Raw genomic sequence first — 17,377 nt, forward strand, 5'->3', positions numbered from 1 at the left:
GGTCGCCCTTCCTGTGCAAAGCTGAAGTGGTGCACGTGCCCTAAAATAACCTGACCTTTGTTTGTAGGTCAGGCCGTTCCTGCAGGGTCCCATGTACGATTAAATCTGCAGACGGGAGACAGAGAAGCCAAGCTCCCAGACAGCGAAAATGGAAAAAGCGACACGAGAGAAGAGAGAAGAAGGAAAAGGTACGGTGATGCGAAGCGTCGGGGGTGGCTGGGCTGCAGGTTTCGTGTCTTTTCTTAGAGGCCAGGTTCCCTGGTGCATTCAAGTGCTGTCTCTTCCCGGGACTTAATTGCTGGTTTAAGAGTTCAGCAGTGCTGAAAACAAAGCCCTGTCCTTTGTGATCCCTTTGGGATGGTGGTAGAAATGCCCTGAGTCTGTATTCAGAGATACCGGCGTGGCTTCTCGTGCCATCACACCGAAACTAAATGTGCCGTGTGGCTTCTTCGAATGACATTTAGTCCTCGGAAAGGTCTGCAGCAGTCGGTCTGCAACTACTTTCAGAGCTTAAACCATCAGAGCAATTGTGAGGGGCTCTGTGCTGACCTGAGCCGGATAACGCTGGTTTTGGCTGGGTGCAGTCAGCAGGCTTGCGGCGTTCGTTTACACGTCAGTTACTGCCCACGTTCTCCTTGGATCACACAGCTTTCCCTGCACCCGTGTTTCCAAGTTTGTTTTGAAAGTTTCACTGGTGCTGACCTTCCCCTTGGCACCCTCCTAACAAAGAAAGGTTTAGTTGCGGTGGGGAACTTCCCTTCCTGAAGCGCGTGGGATTTACCACTGTTTTCCCCGCTCCCCCAGTTACTCCCGTTCAGAGCATGGAGAGGCTCTTTAGCTTCATAATGCCTCAACAGTTGGCTTTCCTTTTTCCTGTGTAAGAGTGTTTCTGGCCCAAATAAACACTCTCTGAAGCAATGAGGCAGGAGTAAAGAGCAACACAACGTGGGTTTTAGCATTTCTGTATAATTTCTGCTTGGATTTACCCTTGCCCTAACTTTGTGTATGATGATCATCAGAACTTCAGCTGTAAATCTCCCTGTTAAAGCTTGCAAGTCCTTAGCAGTGATTTAGTGGCACAGTGGTGCTTTTTTGTTTTTCCTCTGAAACATTTCCTGCTTTTCTGTATTGCAATGTGAAATTCAGAGGCATACATTAATCAGCTCTTTTTATTGTGTTAGGACTTGAGATTTTGAGCCAGCATGCAGATTATGGGGCCTTTTTTCATTGTCAGGGTGAGGTGCCTGCAAACCACGTGTGAAATACGGCGCTCGGACTAATCTTTTCTTGAGCATGGAGGTTTTTTGTGTGTTTTAAGTGAGATTCATGGAAATCTAGCACTTTTAGTTGCTTTCCTCCTGACATTATCCATTGCTAGTATATCACAATGAAAATGCTGTGGATAGAATTGTTCACTCGTAACATGTTTTGTTTCCTCTGCAAGGCTGGGCAGGGTGGATGTTGACTCAAATTCATTCACATCCCAGGAGCTCAAAAAGGCGTTGGCTAAAATGAAGGAAAGTGAGAAGGCAGAAAGAAAGGTAAGGAGAGTTCCCTGTTGGTGAAGAAGCGTCAGTTCATGGCTGCGAACACCCTACGTTACACGTCTCAGAAACACGATGGTTAAAGTAATTGCTTGGGAAAATACTGTGCAGGCTAATCTTCTGGTGAATGTGGACCTAACAGACCTTTGCTAGCCTGCTAGTGAAATAGTTCCCTGGGAAACTCTCACCCCTTTTTGTACTAATCCTGGGTTTTCTGTAAGAATGGAAAACTTTGGTTTGGGTCCATTTTGTTCATTTCAAACGTAAAGGCCTGGTGTTGCAAGCTGCTAATAAATACCTAAGCGTGTTCGCACAGTTCAGGGCGTTTCTCAGTAATAGTTATCCCCTGGGCTGTCAGGGGGAAAGGGGCTGCAGTGGTGGAGTGGGATCAGCAGTTTAGCAACAGATCAGCCATTAGATGCTGCTGCTTTCTGGTCTTTACTCAAGTGAGTGAGGCCTCAACTAGCAAACCAGACACAGTGCCCACATAACTGTCCTCATGAGCCATCCAGACAGCGGATTTCTTAACTGCCATTCGGGCTACCAATGCTCAAGTGAAGCTATGGGGTCTTCCCTGTGAACCCAAAGCAGGTATGGTCAGTAAACAATCTGGTGTGATGCTGCTCCTCTAAGCTTTCTGATACCAATGTCATTAGACCTGAATGAATAGTCCAGAAAAGTTACTTGCAAACACTTGTGGACACCCACAGGCTGATTTCCTTTCCATTGTCTGGATGTATTTTTATCCATCGCTTTTTGATTTATTTGTTCAGCTGCCCCTCGGTTCACAAAAATGCCTGCAGACCCCCCAAAGCGCATACAATGACGGGATTTGTAAAGGAACTTACTTCGCTGTTCGCTGTCCTCCTAAGTGTGAGGAAGTACAAAAAGTGCCGTGCAGCTGAGGTGCTTCTGTTGTGGATTTGGTGATGGTGAGAAGCCCTGGATGTAGCATCCCCTGTCATTGGCATAGCTGGATCCAGAAGTGATCTTGTGGTTTAAGTTTCCAATCTCATGCCTTGGGTAGCAAAAACCAAGTGGCCGTGGTGAAGCAAAGGCTGAAGTTCCCTTATCTAAGCTGATAAGTTTCCCATTAGTTATAAATAGTCCACAACCCAAAGTAAAATGGAATACAGGTGCTGCTTTCAGCCCTCTGCTGGCTTGGAGCTGGTCCCCAGCCACTGGCATGACGCTGGTGGGATGATATACGACTCAGCAGGTGGATCACAGCCTTTTTCCCCTCTTCCACTCAGCAGGATTTCCTTAGGCCCTGGCTCCTCTGCTGCCTTGACGTTGTCTCAGTCGAAGGAAAACTGAGGTAGGAGTCAAGGCTCTAACGTCTTGGAGTCGCAGAAAGTCTTTTTACCCCCCTATCTGGCAGCAGGGCATTATTTCATTTTCTGTAAGATTATTTATGTAGCAGCCAGCATTACTGATAGCAGGACTTCTTGAAATGAGTGTCATTTAAATGCAAAAATTACTGATACTCTATTATGTGAAAATAAGCCATGTTTTAAAAAACCCTGTTAGAATAGCTATTGTCCCAGCAACTGGGCTAAGACCAGCTACATCTAATGGACCTAAAGTACTCCATTTAAAATCACTCCTGCAGGGAGCAAATTCATCCTTGAAGTAACTGCGTCAAAGTAAATTGAGTTACACCGAGCGTGCTCCCATCGCTGCTCTTGCAAAAGCAGTTCGGCGCGGCTGGGGTGGGGGTGGCGCTCTGTGTTGCCGCCCGGCACTTACAGTCATTAGGCCAGGAGTCATTAGCGCCGGTCCACAGATTGACAGTGCTTTCGCTTCTGTCACTCCGTGGGGTTTTTTTTTTCCTCCAGCGGCTCCAGCCCTCGGCGTCCGGCCACACGCGGCGGCGAGGGCGGCCCGCGCCACCCCTCCGGTTAGGGCTCGCTCCTGGATAAAACGTATTTTGGTGTTGGTGACAGAATCCCTTTCAAAAAGGGGCTTTTTCTTGCTTTCTCCTGCTCTTGAGGCAGCCCATCGTCAGCCTGGCCTCTCTGCTTCCTCCGTCCCCTGCAGCAGCAGCAGCAGGCGGCTCTGTACCCACCTGTCCCAGTGCCACCAGTGCCAACGGTGGCGAATTGGTCTCTGCTGGCTCTGGGGCTCTCTCAGATCGCTGGCAGAGCCTTTCCCTTCTCACCGCCCGCCTTTCTGCAGCCCTTGGGATGCTGTTTGTACGAGGAGGACGAGCCGGGCTGCAGGCCGAGCTGCCTCCTGGCCAAGCCCCGTGGCACGGCCCTTCAGCTGCCCCCGTCTTGCAGCTGGGCCTCCCGCCTGGCTTTCCGACAGCTTCTGCCCCTGGCAGTGAGTGCCTACGTTTGCCTGAGAGAGAAAGTGATTGGGACGATGAAAGTGTCTTCGTACGCATCTGAGCAGATCTCCTTTGTTGTCACTGGGCAGACAGGACCCCTGGAGGTCTCCAGCCCCATCGCTGGCTCCGAGCGAGATCAGGGAGGTTGCTCAGGGCGTTTTGCAGTCAGGTCTTGAGAACGTCCGCTCGCAGGCAAACAGAGGACAGCTGTGCTGCCTGTGTCTGGGCTTGACGTTGTTTTGGAAGGCACGTAGGACGCAGAAATGGTGTATAAAGCGCTGGGAGTAGGCTTGGGAAGTGCTTGCTGGTACCCAAGGTGGGTATCTTCCTGATAACTGGGTTCCTGGGCTTCTCAGAAGGACCCTCCAATGCTGCCCCTGTGTCTCTGATGCACAGCAGCATTTGCATTTGCATAGACAGACAAGGTTCCCCTTGCAAATTTGGCGCTGGGGTTTCTTTCTATGTCTGCCTTGGCTCTCTTTATCGCCTGCCTTCACATCTGGTTTCCTCCTTCTGCTTTCAAGGCCCACGAGGAAGAGGTGAGGAAGAAGTTCCGACCCATAGAGGAGCTGAAGGAGGAGTTTGAAAAGATGAATGTGAAGATGGAAACAGATTATGAAATTATGGTTAAATTAATCAGTAAATTCAACAGCTCCGCCTCCACGCTGGATGAAAAAGTAGCAGCGCTTTATGATCTTGAATATTATGTTCACCAGGTAACAAAAACGCATTAGTAACTACCGTGTAAAATCCAGGGGATACGGTGTCATAAATGTGGTTTTATTTCGCTTATCGGTATCAGGTAATACAAATTGCTTAATTATCATAATCCTGGGACAATAACAGACAGCAGAGGGCTACTGCAGGCTTATTTTATATCCAAGTTTGAATAAATCATCGCTTGTGCCAGTAGCAAGGAGTTTCCTAGGGGTTAGCGTTGCCTGATTTGTTGTCTGTTCTCAGGCTTCTTTTCTTGCCCTCTCTTTTTCTTCTTTTATACGCTGAATGTTACAAAATGGGGTTTTGTCTGCCATTTTTTGGTAAGTAGAGTGGTGGCTTCTAAGAAAATAATTCTTTTCTCGCTCCTTCCATCGAAAGCCTCTGTGGTTGCGGGTAGGTGCCCTTCATCAGTTCGCAGAGAAGGTCTTCGTGCAAGGGAAGATGACAGCCACCCAAAACCCTGCGTTTTGTCTTGGCGTGGGTCAGAGGTGGTAGGTAGAGTCTCTCACAGCTGGGCCAGTGGTGACAATGACTGCAGACTCAGGAGAATGGCAAGCTGCTGAGCATCAGCTGAGCCGTGTGTGAGGTTGATTTCCTGAAATCTTGCTTCCTCCGGTTTATGCTCACACTTTCCAGCCCCTCTCTCTGATCTTTCTTGCTCTGCTTTTATCTCACACATTTGTACCTCCCGTTGGTCGCAGGCTGCGGGCACACCGCTCTCCTCCCTTGTGCTTGGTGCCTTCCCACGTGCGGCGGTTTAGGTTGGTGTCTGGGCATCGGGGCTGTGTTCTGCCTCATGGGAAAGGGCTGGGCTTCTCCCTCCCCAGCGACTGGGAGAGTCTGGAGCAGACTGGGAGAGTTTCTAGTGTTGCTCTCCATGACTTTATCATTTTGGAGGGTGAATGGAACAACTCTTGGGAGATGCCAGTGCAGGACCTTTCACTGGAATGGCACTCCTTAAAACCAAACGTGGTATTTTGGGGGAAGGTAGCTGAAGAGGGTATGCTGCTGAGAGAGGGAGGCCATGCATCAGCTAATGGAAGTGTTTTTTCCAGGGCTCTTTGTCTTGAATTTCCACGCTAAGTCTCTGTCATACGCATGCAGAAGCTTCCTTGCTGTTTGTTCTCAGTGCTTTTGTTTCACTGACGGCATCTGTCTGACTCAGAGAATAAGTGTGAACAATGGGCGCCCAAAGAGCTTTGTATTTATACTCAGGGCTAATTCTGTCTGGTTAAGGGTGCCAGAGCATCAGGCCAGCATGCTAAAAAGCAACCCCCAAACACGCTGAGGTGCTTTGGATTCCAGCATAATGTTCTGGACTACTCCAGCATAAAATCCCACCTGCTTGCAGCACGGGGTGGGGTAAACAATTTCAGAGAGGCCAGAGGAGTAGGGAAGCCGTCCCCGCTCCCTCTGCGGGCACTGGAGCATCAAAGGGAACCACATCCAGCATCAAAGCGGTCAGAAAGGGGGAAATGGCAGGGAGGCTGGCAGGGAGCACAGAGGGCTCCTTTGTGCATCGATCACAACGCTGCTCTGTGCCCGCGCTGTCGGGGCAGATGGCTGGGCAGCACCTTCTCATCAGGCAGGAAGCTGATAAGAAATATGACTTGTCTCTAAGCCAGCATGGCTTTTCCTCCTCTTTCTTCTTCCAGCCAGTTGAATGCGTCCAGAGCATTATCTCTGCTTGGTACTGACTTTAAGCAGCACTGGCTTAATGTAATTACTGAATAGCAGCCAAATACGCTTGTGCCGCATAACCCTGGAAGGGGCTGAACTTGTCAGGAGCCTCTGCGGCGAGCCACAGCCTCAGCCGTGCCGCCGGAGGACGGGCATCCTTGCAGGTGGGGTGGCCCAGGGCAGCGTGCACCTACGGGTGGGCCCGGTGACAGCTCTGCCGCTCCCTCGTCCCCCGGCCTCCCTCTGACTGGTGACGTGCCACAGCTTTTGATCATCGTTCGTCTCCCAGCCGTCCGGGACACAGAGTGCCCTCCCGAGAGGAAAATGCCGTGCCCTGGAGGGTTTGCCACCAAAGGGTGCTCTCCACTCTGTGGTGTGGGCAGGAGCGCTGGGACGTGAAGCAGCGTGTGCCTCCGAGCTGGCTGCGAGGGAGCGGAGGGGAAGCTGTGGCCGGTGCTGAGCCAGCGGAGAGAGGCTCTCTTCTGCTCTTGAAGAGTCAGCCCAAGGGCTCTGTGTTTGCTCGGCTTTTGGTTGCCAGCTCTGGTTTGCTTCTCATCAGTCAGGATTCAACTTGGCATGTTTGGGAGCCCATCTTGGAGAAAGAGCAGGAAGGTTTGGCTTGCTAGGTTATCTGTAACGCATAAAACCAAATGCAAATGTGAAGAGGCCAGAGCATAACTCATTTATAAACAGAATTAACGGTGCTGGCACAGCAGTGTGCGGAGCCAAGACCCATTCTCATGCGTTGCAGGCTCTTTCTCTCAATTATTTACTCCCCTTATCTTTCTCTCTCCCCTCCTCTGACATGCTACACCATTTCTCACTGCTAATTTCCTCTCCGTTGCATACGGTTGACATGCTGCTTTTCATTGCTCTCGTTTCCTAACATTTTCTCTCTCGCTTTCCCTCCCCGTTTTCTTTCTTCTCCAATTCAAAGCCACTCCCTGAATAACTGCTGTCATATTTGCTCTTCTCCCATCCCTCTCCTCGCCCACCTTGCCTGTGTACTTTACTCAAGAGCTCTTTTGATCTTTGGCTTTCTTCTGTGCCGGTTTCAGCGGACTGAATCGAGGCATGAGCTGCTGCCTCAGAGCATCCTCTACTCCCCGGAGAGGTTAAAACCTTCAAGTTGTTCGTTTTGGGGGTTTTGTTGGTTTTCAAATCGTGAGTGAGGGAAGGAGCTCTCACAACAGACTCCAGTTAAAAAAAAAACAACGAATCATCATCTTCAAAACAAGCTTTACAGCACAATTTATATTCTGCAGTTGAGGTGTCTCGGTAACGCTGGGGCTGGCCTGGGGGACTCGGGTGCTGATGAGGTTACGGTGACAGTTGGTTTGACCACGACTGATGCAGGATGCAAACTTCCCCTGTCTATGCATTCCCTCTTGAGCAGAAATCAACATCCAATTCCAGTATTAAAACAGCCTCGGAGTTTTTACAGAGGCTGAGCAATAAAAGGACCCACTGGTCGCTGAAATTGGGTTGCTGCATAAATTTCTTTGTAGGCAAAGGTGGGCCTGCAGGAAAGTCTGGCAGGTCCTGTTTATAGGCACAGTTAAAAGAACAGGATCTGAAAGGACACAAAAGCTGCTGCTGCAAATCCCGAACCAGCCCTGGCGGACCCGCAGCGGTCGGCTTTCTGTCGCTGGCTTTGCAGAAGGGCAGCAAGTGGTGGGTATTGTCCCACTGGGGAGAAGAGGCAAGCTGTAGCTGCCCAGGTCCTGCTTTGGTGAACGCATACCTGTAGGACAGAAAGTGATGTAGCTTCCTCATTCTTTTGGGTACCTAAAATATCCGACTTAGGGCCAATTTTGGTGAAGGTAGACGGTTGAGATGAAAATAACACTGAAGTCACTGTTGACTAGAAGAGGGTTCGGGCTGGAGCGCGGTGCCTGAGCCCGACATGCCCTGCACGCCTTGCGGTGTTTGTTCTCTCCCACCCCGTCGGTTCGCTCTGCTCGCTGGAGCCGGGAAGGTCAGTTTGCCTCGCTGATAACTCGGTTTTAGGTTCTATTTCTATCTACATATGCTATCGTCTCCCTGTCTTTCGGGGAGGAGAAATGTTGAAATTCTAAAAGCGAATTTTTTGTGTGCACAGTTCTGAGCGTTCGTCAGGTTCCCTTTTAGACGGCAGAAGAAATCCTTGAAAACCAGAATGCGTCAGTTTGACTTTGGACTGAATGTTGTACTTGAACTACTTTGCGTTGTTTCTCTAAATTTTCTTTGTGAGCTACTCGGAGCCCTTTTCTAATCTCTGAGAGCAGCTGCCCCTCGTGATTTGTGCCTGGTCGGCCCCAGCGACCAGAGGTGATGCTGCCTGATGCTCTCAAACATTCCTAACTCTTGGTGCTACAATTAGAGTATCAGTTAATTAATTGCATTCGCAAAGCATACCATTCCCTAGGTTCCCACTGAAGACTTGTTCAGGTGAGAGCGCGAAGAACTGGGGGGTTTTTGTCATCGTCAGATTTACCGAATTTTTGACATCACCTGAATTACCGACATAAGTGTCAAGAATAGTTTTGGTAGCTAATCAAAGTATCTGAGCTTTTGGCAATGCCTTCTGCATGTGATGGTAGCCACCTGTCAGTAGACTGTGCTTCTGCAACCACGGCATCCACTGCTCACAGGCAGTATTGTAGGAAATTCAAGCCACAGTCGTTCCCTTTTAATTATTAATTGCTTTTAAAACTCAGCGCTGCTTAGCCTGGGAGGGAAGAGACGCTGTGCTTTCTGAAGCAAGGCGTTCTCGGGGAGTTGCTGAGTGGAATCTGGCTGGGGGTTTTGTACTGATGGGCACCTGCTCTCTCCCAGGTGGACAATGCCAAGGACTTCCTCTCCATGGGTGGACTCCAGCTTGTGATCGACGGGCTGAACAGCACCGAGGCCGTGCTGAAGGAGCACGCTGCCTTCGTCCTGGGAGCTGCGCTGTCCAGGTGAGCTCTCTCTCACCAGCCTGGGAGGGTGAAAACCTCAGGAGGGCAGACGGGCTCTGTGCTTCTCTTCATCTCTCTTGATTTATTGCTAACAGCAGGAGCCGAAAGCTTCTCTCATCCTGCAACACACCAAGTTGTCTTCTGCCCTGCCTAGCCCTTTCCTTGCAGTACCACTTAACCCTGGTCTTCTCCTCGGTGCATCCTCGTCCTGCTTGTTAGACTTAGCCAGAAGTAATTCAGTGTGGAAGCTATGATTGTTTCTTGATTTCCTTGGGCTCCTTGTTTTTACGAAGTCCTAGGAGAATAGTTCTGCCTCCCCTCTCCTCTTGGCAGCCCTCTCGGGGGGAGATCTTGAGGATGGTGCGGTTATGAGCGCTCCAGAGAGCACCTTTCTCCCTCCTGCTCCTTGCTCCCAGGCTGCTTTAGGATAGCAAGAAGCTGGTTTGGAAATATAGCAACTGTCACAGTGTTTGGAGGGAGTTTTTAGCCCCATGGATGTGTGCCTCTGACCCACAGGTGTAACCAAAGCGGTGTTGGTTAGACATGGCGTTAGGAATGGGGTCAGCAGGCCGAATCAAGAAGAGACTGGTCTGAAGGATGTTTGTAGTTCATTGGAAGATGCCCGTTGCCCAAAGGGGCCCAGTTGGCCTCGTGCTAGGGCGTAATGCGTAGCGGTACAGGTCTTACTGTGTGGGCTCAATGGGTTTTGTTGGTGCCCTTTTTGTTTTACGGGTTTTGGGGCTTTAGGGTGTGTGTTGCACGTTCACAGGTGTAGAGGCTTTAGAAATGCGTTGGATGGGCCCAGTCTTCAAGGTCAAGTGGAGAGTGAAGACTGGAAGTCGGGACCATTAGATCTATATTCCATGCCTTCTCCACCGTTATACATTATTTATCACTTAGTCTAATACATAGTCTACAAATCTGCATTTCTTTTGCAATCTTGTGTGCGATGCAGTTGGTCCTCAGCATGCACAAAGTAATATGGCCTCATGGACGGCAGCAGGTGCCCGGCTTTACACCAGGAAAGAGTCCAGCTTGTATTTTGAAACAGTTTGACTTATTTATCACAAGAAGATGTGCTCTTTCACATCAGAAACACAGACTTGCTCTTCATATTCTGGTGTATCTTAATGTTTGAAGTAACATTGTAGTTGTTTCCTTAAGTTTTTTAGTAGCACGTAGACTCTTAATGATATGTTTCAAAACGAGAAAATCATGTAGAGGCTCTGGCAACATTTGCAGGTAACTTCCAAAATGACAAGGGCTATTAAACCACTTTCCTGATTTAGCTGATGTGACGTGATCAAAACTCAAGAAATTCATTATCTTGTCATATGAGCGTGTAGCAATGGCCACGAATCTCATGGTTTTATTTAGTATTCCTCGATTAATTGCAAATGCCTTTCTTTGGGCAGAAACAATCTCTTTTCTAATATGACAATATTAAAATACTGCTTTGGAAACTTTTAGGTTTTTTTTTTTTTCTTGAAAGGACATTCTAGCAGATGGTAATTTTGAGTGGTTTGGATGACGTATTGTCTGAGAGCTCAGTTCCAAAATATGAGGAATATTGTTCCTGGGTTTTGGGTTTGCTTTTTTTCCCCTTGCTGTGCTTAAGCTTTCTCAACAGACACCTACATGCCAACTCTTCTGCTTTGCGATATCTGCTTAATTTGTTTGTTCATACATTTTCTCAGCTTGCTCTGTGCTCCATTTAAACTGCAGCGGGCATTTCAAGTACTTCACGCTAAGCATTTCCTGATGTCTTGCGTTTTTCTGAGGGGTTGTCGTTTGTTTCCTTCACTCGTGGTTGTTCCTAGGGGCCTCAGTTAGGTGGTGCGACTTCCCAGTGAATGCCCAGAGGTGCCACAGCTCAGTGGGCTGTAAGGGCATGATCTGATCCGTATTTGTGTGCCTGGGGCTGGTATTGGATCCTACGCTGGATGCTGAGCCATGCCTGGGCAAGAGGCAGTGGTTTGCTGCTCACCCAGTGGGTCTGTGGCCACCTCCCAGGTCGCTTCAGCCAGGTTGGCTCAGGCCAGCAGTTTCAAGCCAGGCAAACCTTCCCAGAGGAAAATCAGAGCGTGATCATAGCAGCTCCTCAGCCCAGCCCAGGAGGTCGTTAACTCCTGGCATAGCTGAATCTGGAAGAGGGAGTTTGCTGTTGTCTGTAGGCAAGTTGTTTTACGCAGGAGAAAACCACTGGACGCTGAGCAATCTCAGATGTGCTCGGGTCACATCTGGAACTTTTCAACTCTTAAAAATATCCAGGTCTTCTCCAGTTTTGCCTTGTTCTTAACTCTGATCAGGTAGTGAAGCAGGCAAGGGGTGGAGCAAGCAGCTGCATCACCCAGGTCTTGCCTGCACGCAGTCCAGCTGGAACCTGGCTCAGAGCTCTGGCTGTGCTGGAGACCGCTTTGGGATAAAAGGGTTTTCGAGCGGATCAGCATCTTGAGCCTACTGGCCAGGTGGTCGGCCAAGACGCTGGATCAGCAAAGGCAGTAGGAGGAGAAAGAGGAGGAGGGGAAGGTGCAGCCGGGGCAGCTTAGGATTTCTCCCTTCTGATATCACTCCTATTTACTTGGATTAAACTGGTCCTGAAAAGCAGCCTTAGCACAGCAGAGTTTGGTCCTCATGGCAAAGGGTCCCAGGGTCTAGCTGCCAGGATGCTGCCTGCACGGACACTGTCCTCCTGGCATCCACCTGCCTCTATCTGTGAGCCTCTGCCCTGGGAGAGGGTGACCTGATAGAGGAGAAATCAAGATTTCATCTCTTGTTTCTCTGACGTGTCCTTCATTTTAGGCATTTGGATTTTAATCGCTGAGTCTCTGACCAAATCAAACATCATTCCATCTGGTGGAGTTTTCAGAGCGGTGCCCTTACTGCAACTCTAAAACCTTATCACAGTCTTACTGTTTTTAAACCTTTAACAAAATGTTTTCCATTCAGCAGTTTGCAAAAGTAAACTTAATTTGAACAATCCTCAAGTGCTCTGATTGCAAATAAAAGTTAAATGCACTAACAAAAATAATTGCTAGGCATGTGGGATTGTACATTTAGGTATCCATAATTCACTAACAGTATATGCCAATACACAACATTATCTGGATTTTCAGTGATTGCATTAGCATAAAAGCATGTTAGCATTTATCCAGTGGTACTAACATTTAAATATATATAAGTATGAAATATTAAGATACAGCATTTTGGAGGCAAGTAAAACTACTGTCTGTAAAATGTTCTTGCGTATCGTTGAAGGCACACTCTAGTGTCTTCGGATGACAATCAGCATTCGCACCATTGGGTCCAAACATTGCAAAAATGTCAATGTTTTATGCAAAGAGGAGCTATATTAAGCTAAAAAAGATTGCTGATGAGAGAAGTGTCTTCTGATGTCCTCTAAGCTATTTACAGGCAGCATCTTCCTTTGTTCGTAGCACAACCAGGCCTCTGCACAATTTGTGTCTAGATGTTTCACAGGACTGGAAATGTTAGCCAGAAAGGATTATGCTTGTGATTAAAACCTCAATTTTTAAAAACTTTACCTCCAGGAAACGTTTTTCCACACCAATAATTTAAACATTTTAATATTTTGTAATAAAAGGATTTTTGTAATCGGTTTAGAAGGGGAATAATAATTTATGTTGAATGCATTCTTGAAGCTTTATCCCAAACGCTCCCTGGACGCTTAGGGGTGAATTAGAGGTGAGGACGGAGAGAAGCTAAGCCATGGGACCTTCAAGGCAAAGAAAAGCAGTTTGTAGTTCTTGGGGAGAGGGCAGAAAGCACAAAAGGTGAGATTTCGGTATGGCCAAAGCGGGGAACCAGGAGGAAAGTCGCTTGTGCAAGTGCATTGAGAGATTTGTGGCATTTTGGCCAGCCCACATGCTGGGTAGCGGGAGGCAGGATTTCACACTGAAGGTCTGAGCTTGCGTTTGCTGTGTGTCCTAGCAGGACGCAGGGGAGTCCCCAGCACAGCCTCTTCCAACAGCTACTGGGATCCTGCTGTTCCCTCCATTGGCCTTGAGGGATGAAGCAAATGTTACAGGCCTTGGTAAAGACTTGGGAGTAACCTCATCACAGGTAATGACTCAAGCATCACGTTGTGGCAGCACTCAAGAGCTTCCTAGAGATGGCTCGCGGCAGGGTATTGCTTGTCTTAACCATTTCCCATGAGATTAAACCCATTAAACTGTGACAATGTGCGTCATGAACGTCCCAGTCACCATAATTCATGTTACCCAGCTTTAGAGCTTACACCATTTTGGCAAAGAGAGGCCTAAAACATGTATCTGCCTAAAAGAAGAGCCCCGAGGGATGGGCTCCGTTGCCTCCCCGCGCAGGGCTGTGCTGGGGTGTACGGGTAGTGCTCAGCATCATGATGTCCGGGTGTTTTGGGTTCTGCTTTCTCATCTTCTTTCTTGGGGAGGAGGAATGGGGGAGTGCTGTCTCCCCGTCCCTGCTCTATCTGTCGGTGTTTTGGTGGTGTCCGTTCTCCCAGGGTGTGTGACTTCCATGTTTTGTCAGAGAAGCAGCAGCTTCCTCAGGATGTCTTTGTCAGGAGGAAAAAGCTTCCACCAGATTTAACAGTTTTGAATTAAGTCCGGCTTTGCAATGAAACTGGTTGATGCTCACTGCTGTTAAATAACATTAAGGCCCAAGCAATAAACCCAGGGAAAGTAAAATTAAAGACCTTGCTTTGATGCTGTCTTGTAAGGACATAAGAATTTCTGAGCAGAGGAATAAATCTAGTTAGCTTAACAAGCACTATCCTTACCCATTTATTTCAAATCCATCTTTATGTTCGTCCCTTCCTCCTCCAGCTTCTCCTTTTACATCCTACAATCTTTTCCCATCTCTTTATCCATTCTCACTGTTCTTCTCAGTGTTCCTGTTTGCCACCCCTCAGTTGCAGTAATTCTAGCTCGACTCCCTGCCCGCTTGTAATTTCTTGCTTTGTACATTGTCTCTTCTATTTTTATTTGAACTCCTGACTTGTGTGGAGTTATCAGCCTCACTGCACTTAATTTCAAATTAATTTGATTGGGTCATCTCATTGTTTTTTCTGTAAGAATAATGAAGTCAACCTGTTTAGCCTTTCCCCATTATGAATAACCTTAACAAAAACTGCAGTGCGGTATAAAACTGTGCTTCATCATTATGGTTAATTACACAGAAGAATAAATCCCTAAACATTTTTCGGCGTCTGAAATCTAACAAGAAAGTGTAATTAACAATTAAAACAGTAAACTGCCATCCTTGCGTGCTCAGGAAGACAGGGAGAGCGCAGCCCGTGAGAAAAATCTAGAATCCAAGGTTTGCTCCTGGTTTTGTTTTCATAAATGCTTCGCTTTGGTGGTTTAAATGCTGGGGTGATGCCGGCGTCTGGAAGCTGGCAGGGTGCAGGAGCGCGGGGTTGGGTGCTCGTCCCATGGCAGCTGCGTTTTCCACACGTGCTTGCAGCTGCTGGAGGGTTGACAAGGTGGGATGGGCGTCTGGGCCTCACCCTGTGGGGCTGGTTTTAGGCTGAGGATGTTGTCACTTCGGTAAAACGTGGGAATTCTGGAGTGAGTTGCGCCATCCAGGGGGTCTGGGTTGGGCTGGTGGTGCGAGAGAGGAGGACAAAGAGGTTAAGCAGTCAGGATGCAGAGAGCGGCCTCACATCACGCTTCAGCAGCGAGCAAACCCCCATGGTTTCCCCGCTCCGCACCGCGTGCTGTTGCATTTCATCAGTTACCCCAGGGCTCAGCCTCAACGGTGCAGATGCTCTCTTTCCTCGTGTGTCCTTCGCCCAGAGATGAGCGCTCCCAGAGCCATGCAGGGTCTCGCCAGTCCCCTGCTGCTGACCTGTGTGAGGTGGCCCACCCTGACAACACAGCCCTGCAGAAGAGCCGGTGCTGCTCGGGGACGTGGCAGGGGTCGGGGAGCACCCTCGTAGCAAGGAGGTTGGTGACACAACCTGCAGGAAAAACCTCATGGCGGCCAGGTCATGCATTATGTAAAACACATTGTTTCTGTCTCTTCTCGTTTAGTAAATGCTCTCTGCTAAAGCATTTGAGTTATTGTGGTGGTTTCCATTTAAAATATGCATTCAGACCGGTTACCTAATCACTTTCTGCAAAAAAAAAAACCAGCCCAAACTTGCTGTTTCTCAGCATAGACCTGGTTTCATCTCTGGATGCGACATGTGCTCCCCTGTCTCTTCAGCCACTATTTATTCATCATCCATGTTCTCTGTTTATCCTTTTTACTGCAGCCTGTGCACTCGGCTAATGGCTTCACAAGCTTCAAAGATTTTCCTACCTAACCACCTACATTATTTTCCTGACCTGCTGTGACTTTCCCATGTCTAGTGTTCTCCGCATTCCCTCCAAGTAATAGGTGCAAAATGCTCCACAAAGAAGAGGCATCTGCATCTCCTCTTTAATCACAGCGTACGGGAGGCTGTAGCAGCCCGTTGTTAATGTGTTTCAGAAGGGAGGTGGGAAAAGTGCACTGAATAGAACAAAGAAACAAAGGATGGAAGGAAGACGAACAATGAGAGCAGGAAACGCAGGATCCAGCCTCAATTACGGACCTGCTCCCAGCAGGGTTTGGGGTGGACAGAACTGACCCCGCGATTACGATTACGACTATTGTTTGAGCTTGTATAGGAGGATCCAGATCCCATCTCTTCCTTTGTAGGTCCTGCTGTGTGCACCCTCCTACCCCTCTCCTGATTGCGGCTTTTGTTGGAGTTAATTGCTGGCAGGCTGTACGCAGGGAGCGTGCCGAGGCGGATCCGGGTTTGCGGTCGGAGTGGTGGTGGCAGAATCAGGCTTTCGGAGGGGTCTTGCAGGGCTGCCCTTAGCTCTTGTGGGCTGTCTGCTGGGTTTAGCCAGGAGACAACCAGCCCTCTGTTGCTCCCCAACTCTCCGCCCTGTGCCCAGGAGAGGCAGGCAGAGCTACTGGACCCAGAGCTTGCGTAGGAGGCAAAGTCGCACAAGCCAGCAGCCACGGGCCTTCACAGCATTTAAGACTGGCCCTTACCTGTCCTGACTGAAGAGAAATCCAGTCCCAGCAAGGGACCTTGTTCCCAGGTTGGCATCCTCCAGCCTGCCTGTTCTCTTGATACAGTGTTTTGATAGATTTTTCCTCCTCTGTCTACTCGTGTGCTTTAAGATTCATTGAAACAGTTGATTATTCATCCATGGAGACAGTTCCTCAGGTCTTCCACCGGGTTGCTGCCACCCTCAGCCCCTTCAAGGCTCTCCAGGTGTTTGAACGGAGTGATGTTCCGCAGAGAGAGAAGACAACAGCTCACTGGAAATTACCTCTTTCTGAAGAAACTCACCGCTGTTGACTACTTGCTCTTCCCTCAGGTGCTGACATTCTGTGTCTTCTTGTGAGCTGGATTTTGATCTGTCTTTATTTTAGATGATCCTATTTCTGCTTAAAAGGAGATGTCCATCAGAGGCCCTCGGAGATCCCTGGCATGTGTGGGAAGGGGATGACTCACTGGCTTGGCTGTCTGAGAAGCCACGCAGACCTCTGAGCCCTGCTGGCCAGGGCAGCTGTCTGCGGCCACGAGACGTCTCTGGGGAGCTGGACCAGTGGGCAGCCACCTCCCTGCGGGGCGGCTTGGAGTCATCGCACAAGTTGGAGAAACGCTATCACGGCCGCTTCCCAGCAAGTCTTAGCCCCTTGACGCCACCACAAGAGCCCTGAATAGATTTGAAAACTAATTTGCTGCTCAGAGCATCAATAGATGTACGTCACTTGTCCTTTCTACTGCATTTAATGAGTTTCCAAGGTACTGCAGCCAGTTCCAGAAGGCAGCCATCAAAGGATTGCGTCTTCGCTGCCATCAGAAGTGCCTAGCTGTCCCTCCAGCGCACTTCAGTTCTCACAGATTCTCTCTGGTTTTGTCTCTGATGAATTCAATGTGGAGCGTGTCGTATAATTTCTTGCAACCATCCTTTCCAGACTGTCTCTCCTTTTTTTTTTTCCCCGAATGCCCTGAAAACAGGGGATGGGGAAGAGAAAGGACTCTTCTGGCAGTCAGACGGTGTTAGCTGGAGCCCGGGTGATATGTGGGTCACAGTCAATGTCCTGTCACGCTGCTTCGCTCCACATTCATGACACCTTCAGTTATTCTCTCCTGTTGCCCAGCCGTACCTGTT

At 48.9% G+C, this 17,377-nt stretch overlaps 1 protein-coding gene across 3 annotated transcripts in view; it reads left to right on the forward strand.

Moving 5' to 3' along the window:
- Positions 1–17,377, forward strand: part of SIL1 (SIL1 nucleotide exchange factor) — a 99,618-nt gene that overhangs the window by 54,821 nt on the left and 27,420 nt on the right. For all 3 annotated transcript variants that reach the window (XM_086470917.1, XM_086470918.1, XM_086470919.1), the window contains 4 exons: positions 68–188; positions 1,445–1,541; positions 4,401–4,592; positions 9,094–9,215. In XM_086470917.1, coding sequence (XP_086327043.1) covers positions 68–188; positions 1,445–1,541; positions 4,401–4,592; positions 9,094–9,215 — 532 coding nt within the window. The remainder of the gene's footprint in view (positions 1–67; positions 189–1,444; positions 1,542–4,400; positions 4,593–9,093; positions 9,216–17,377) is intronic.

The sequence above is a fragment of the Leptosomus discolor genome, chromosome 10 (assembly GCF_034619465.1).
Source record: "Leptosomus discolor isolate bLepDis1 chromosome 10, bLepDis1.hap2, whole genome shotgun sequence".
Lineage (NCBI taxonomy): Eukaryota > Metazoa > Chordata > Aves > Leptosomiformes > Leptosomidae > Leptosomus > Leptosomus discolor.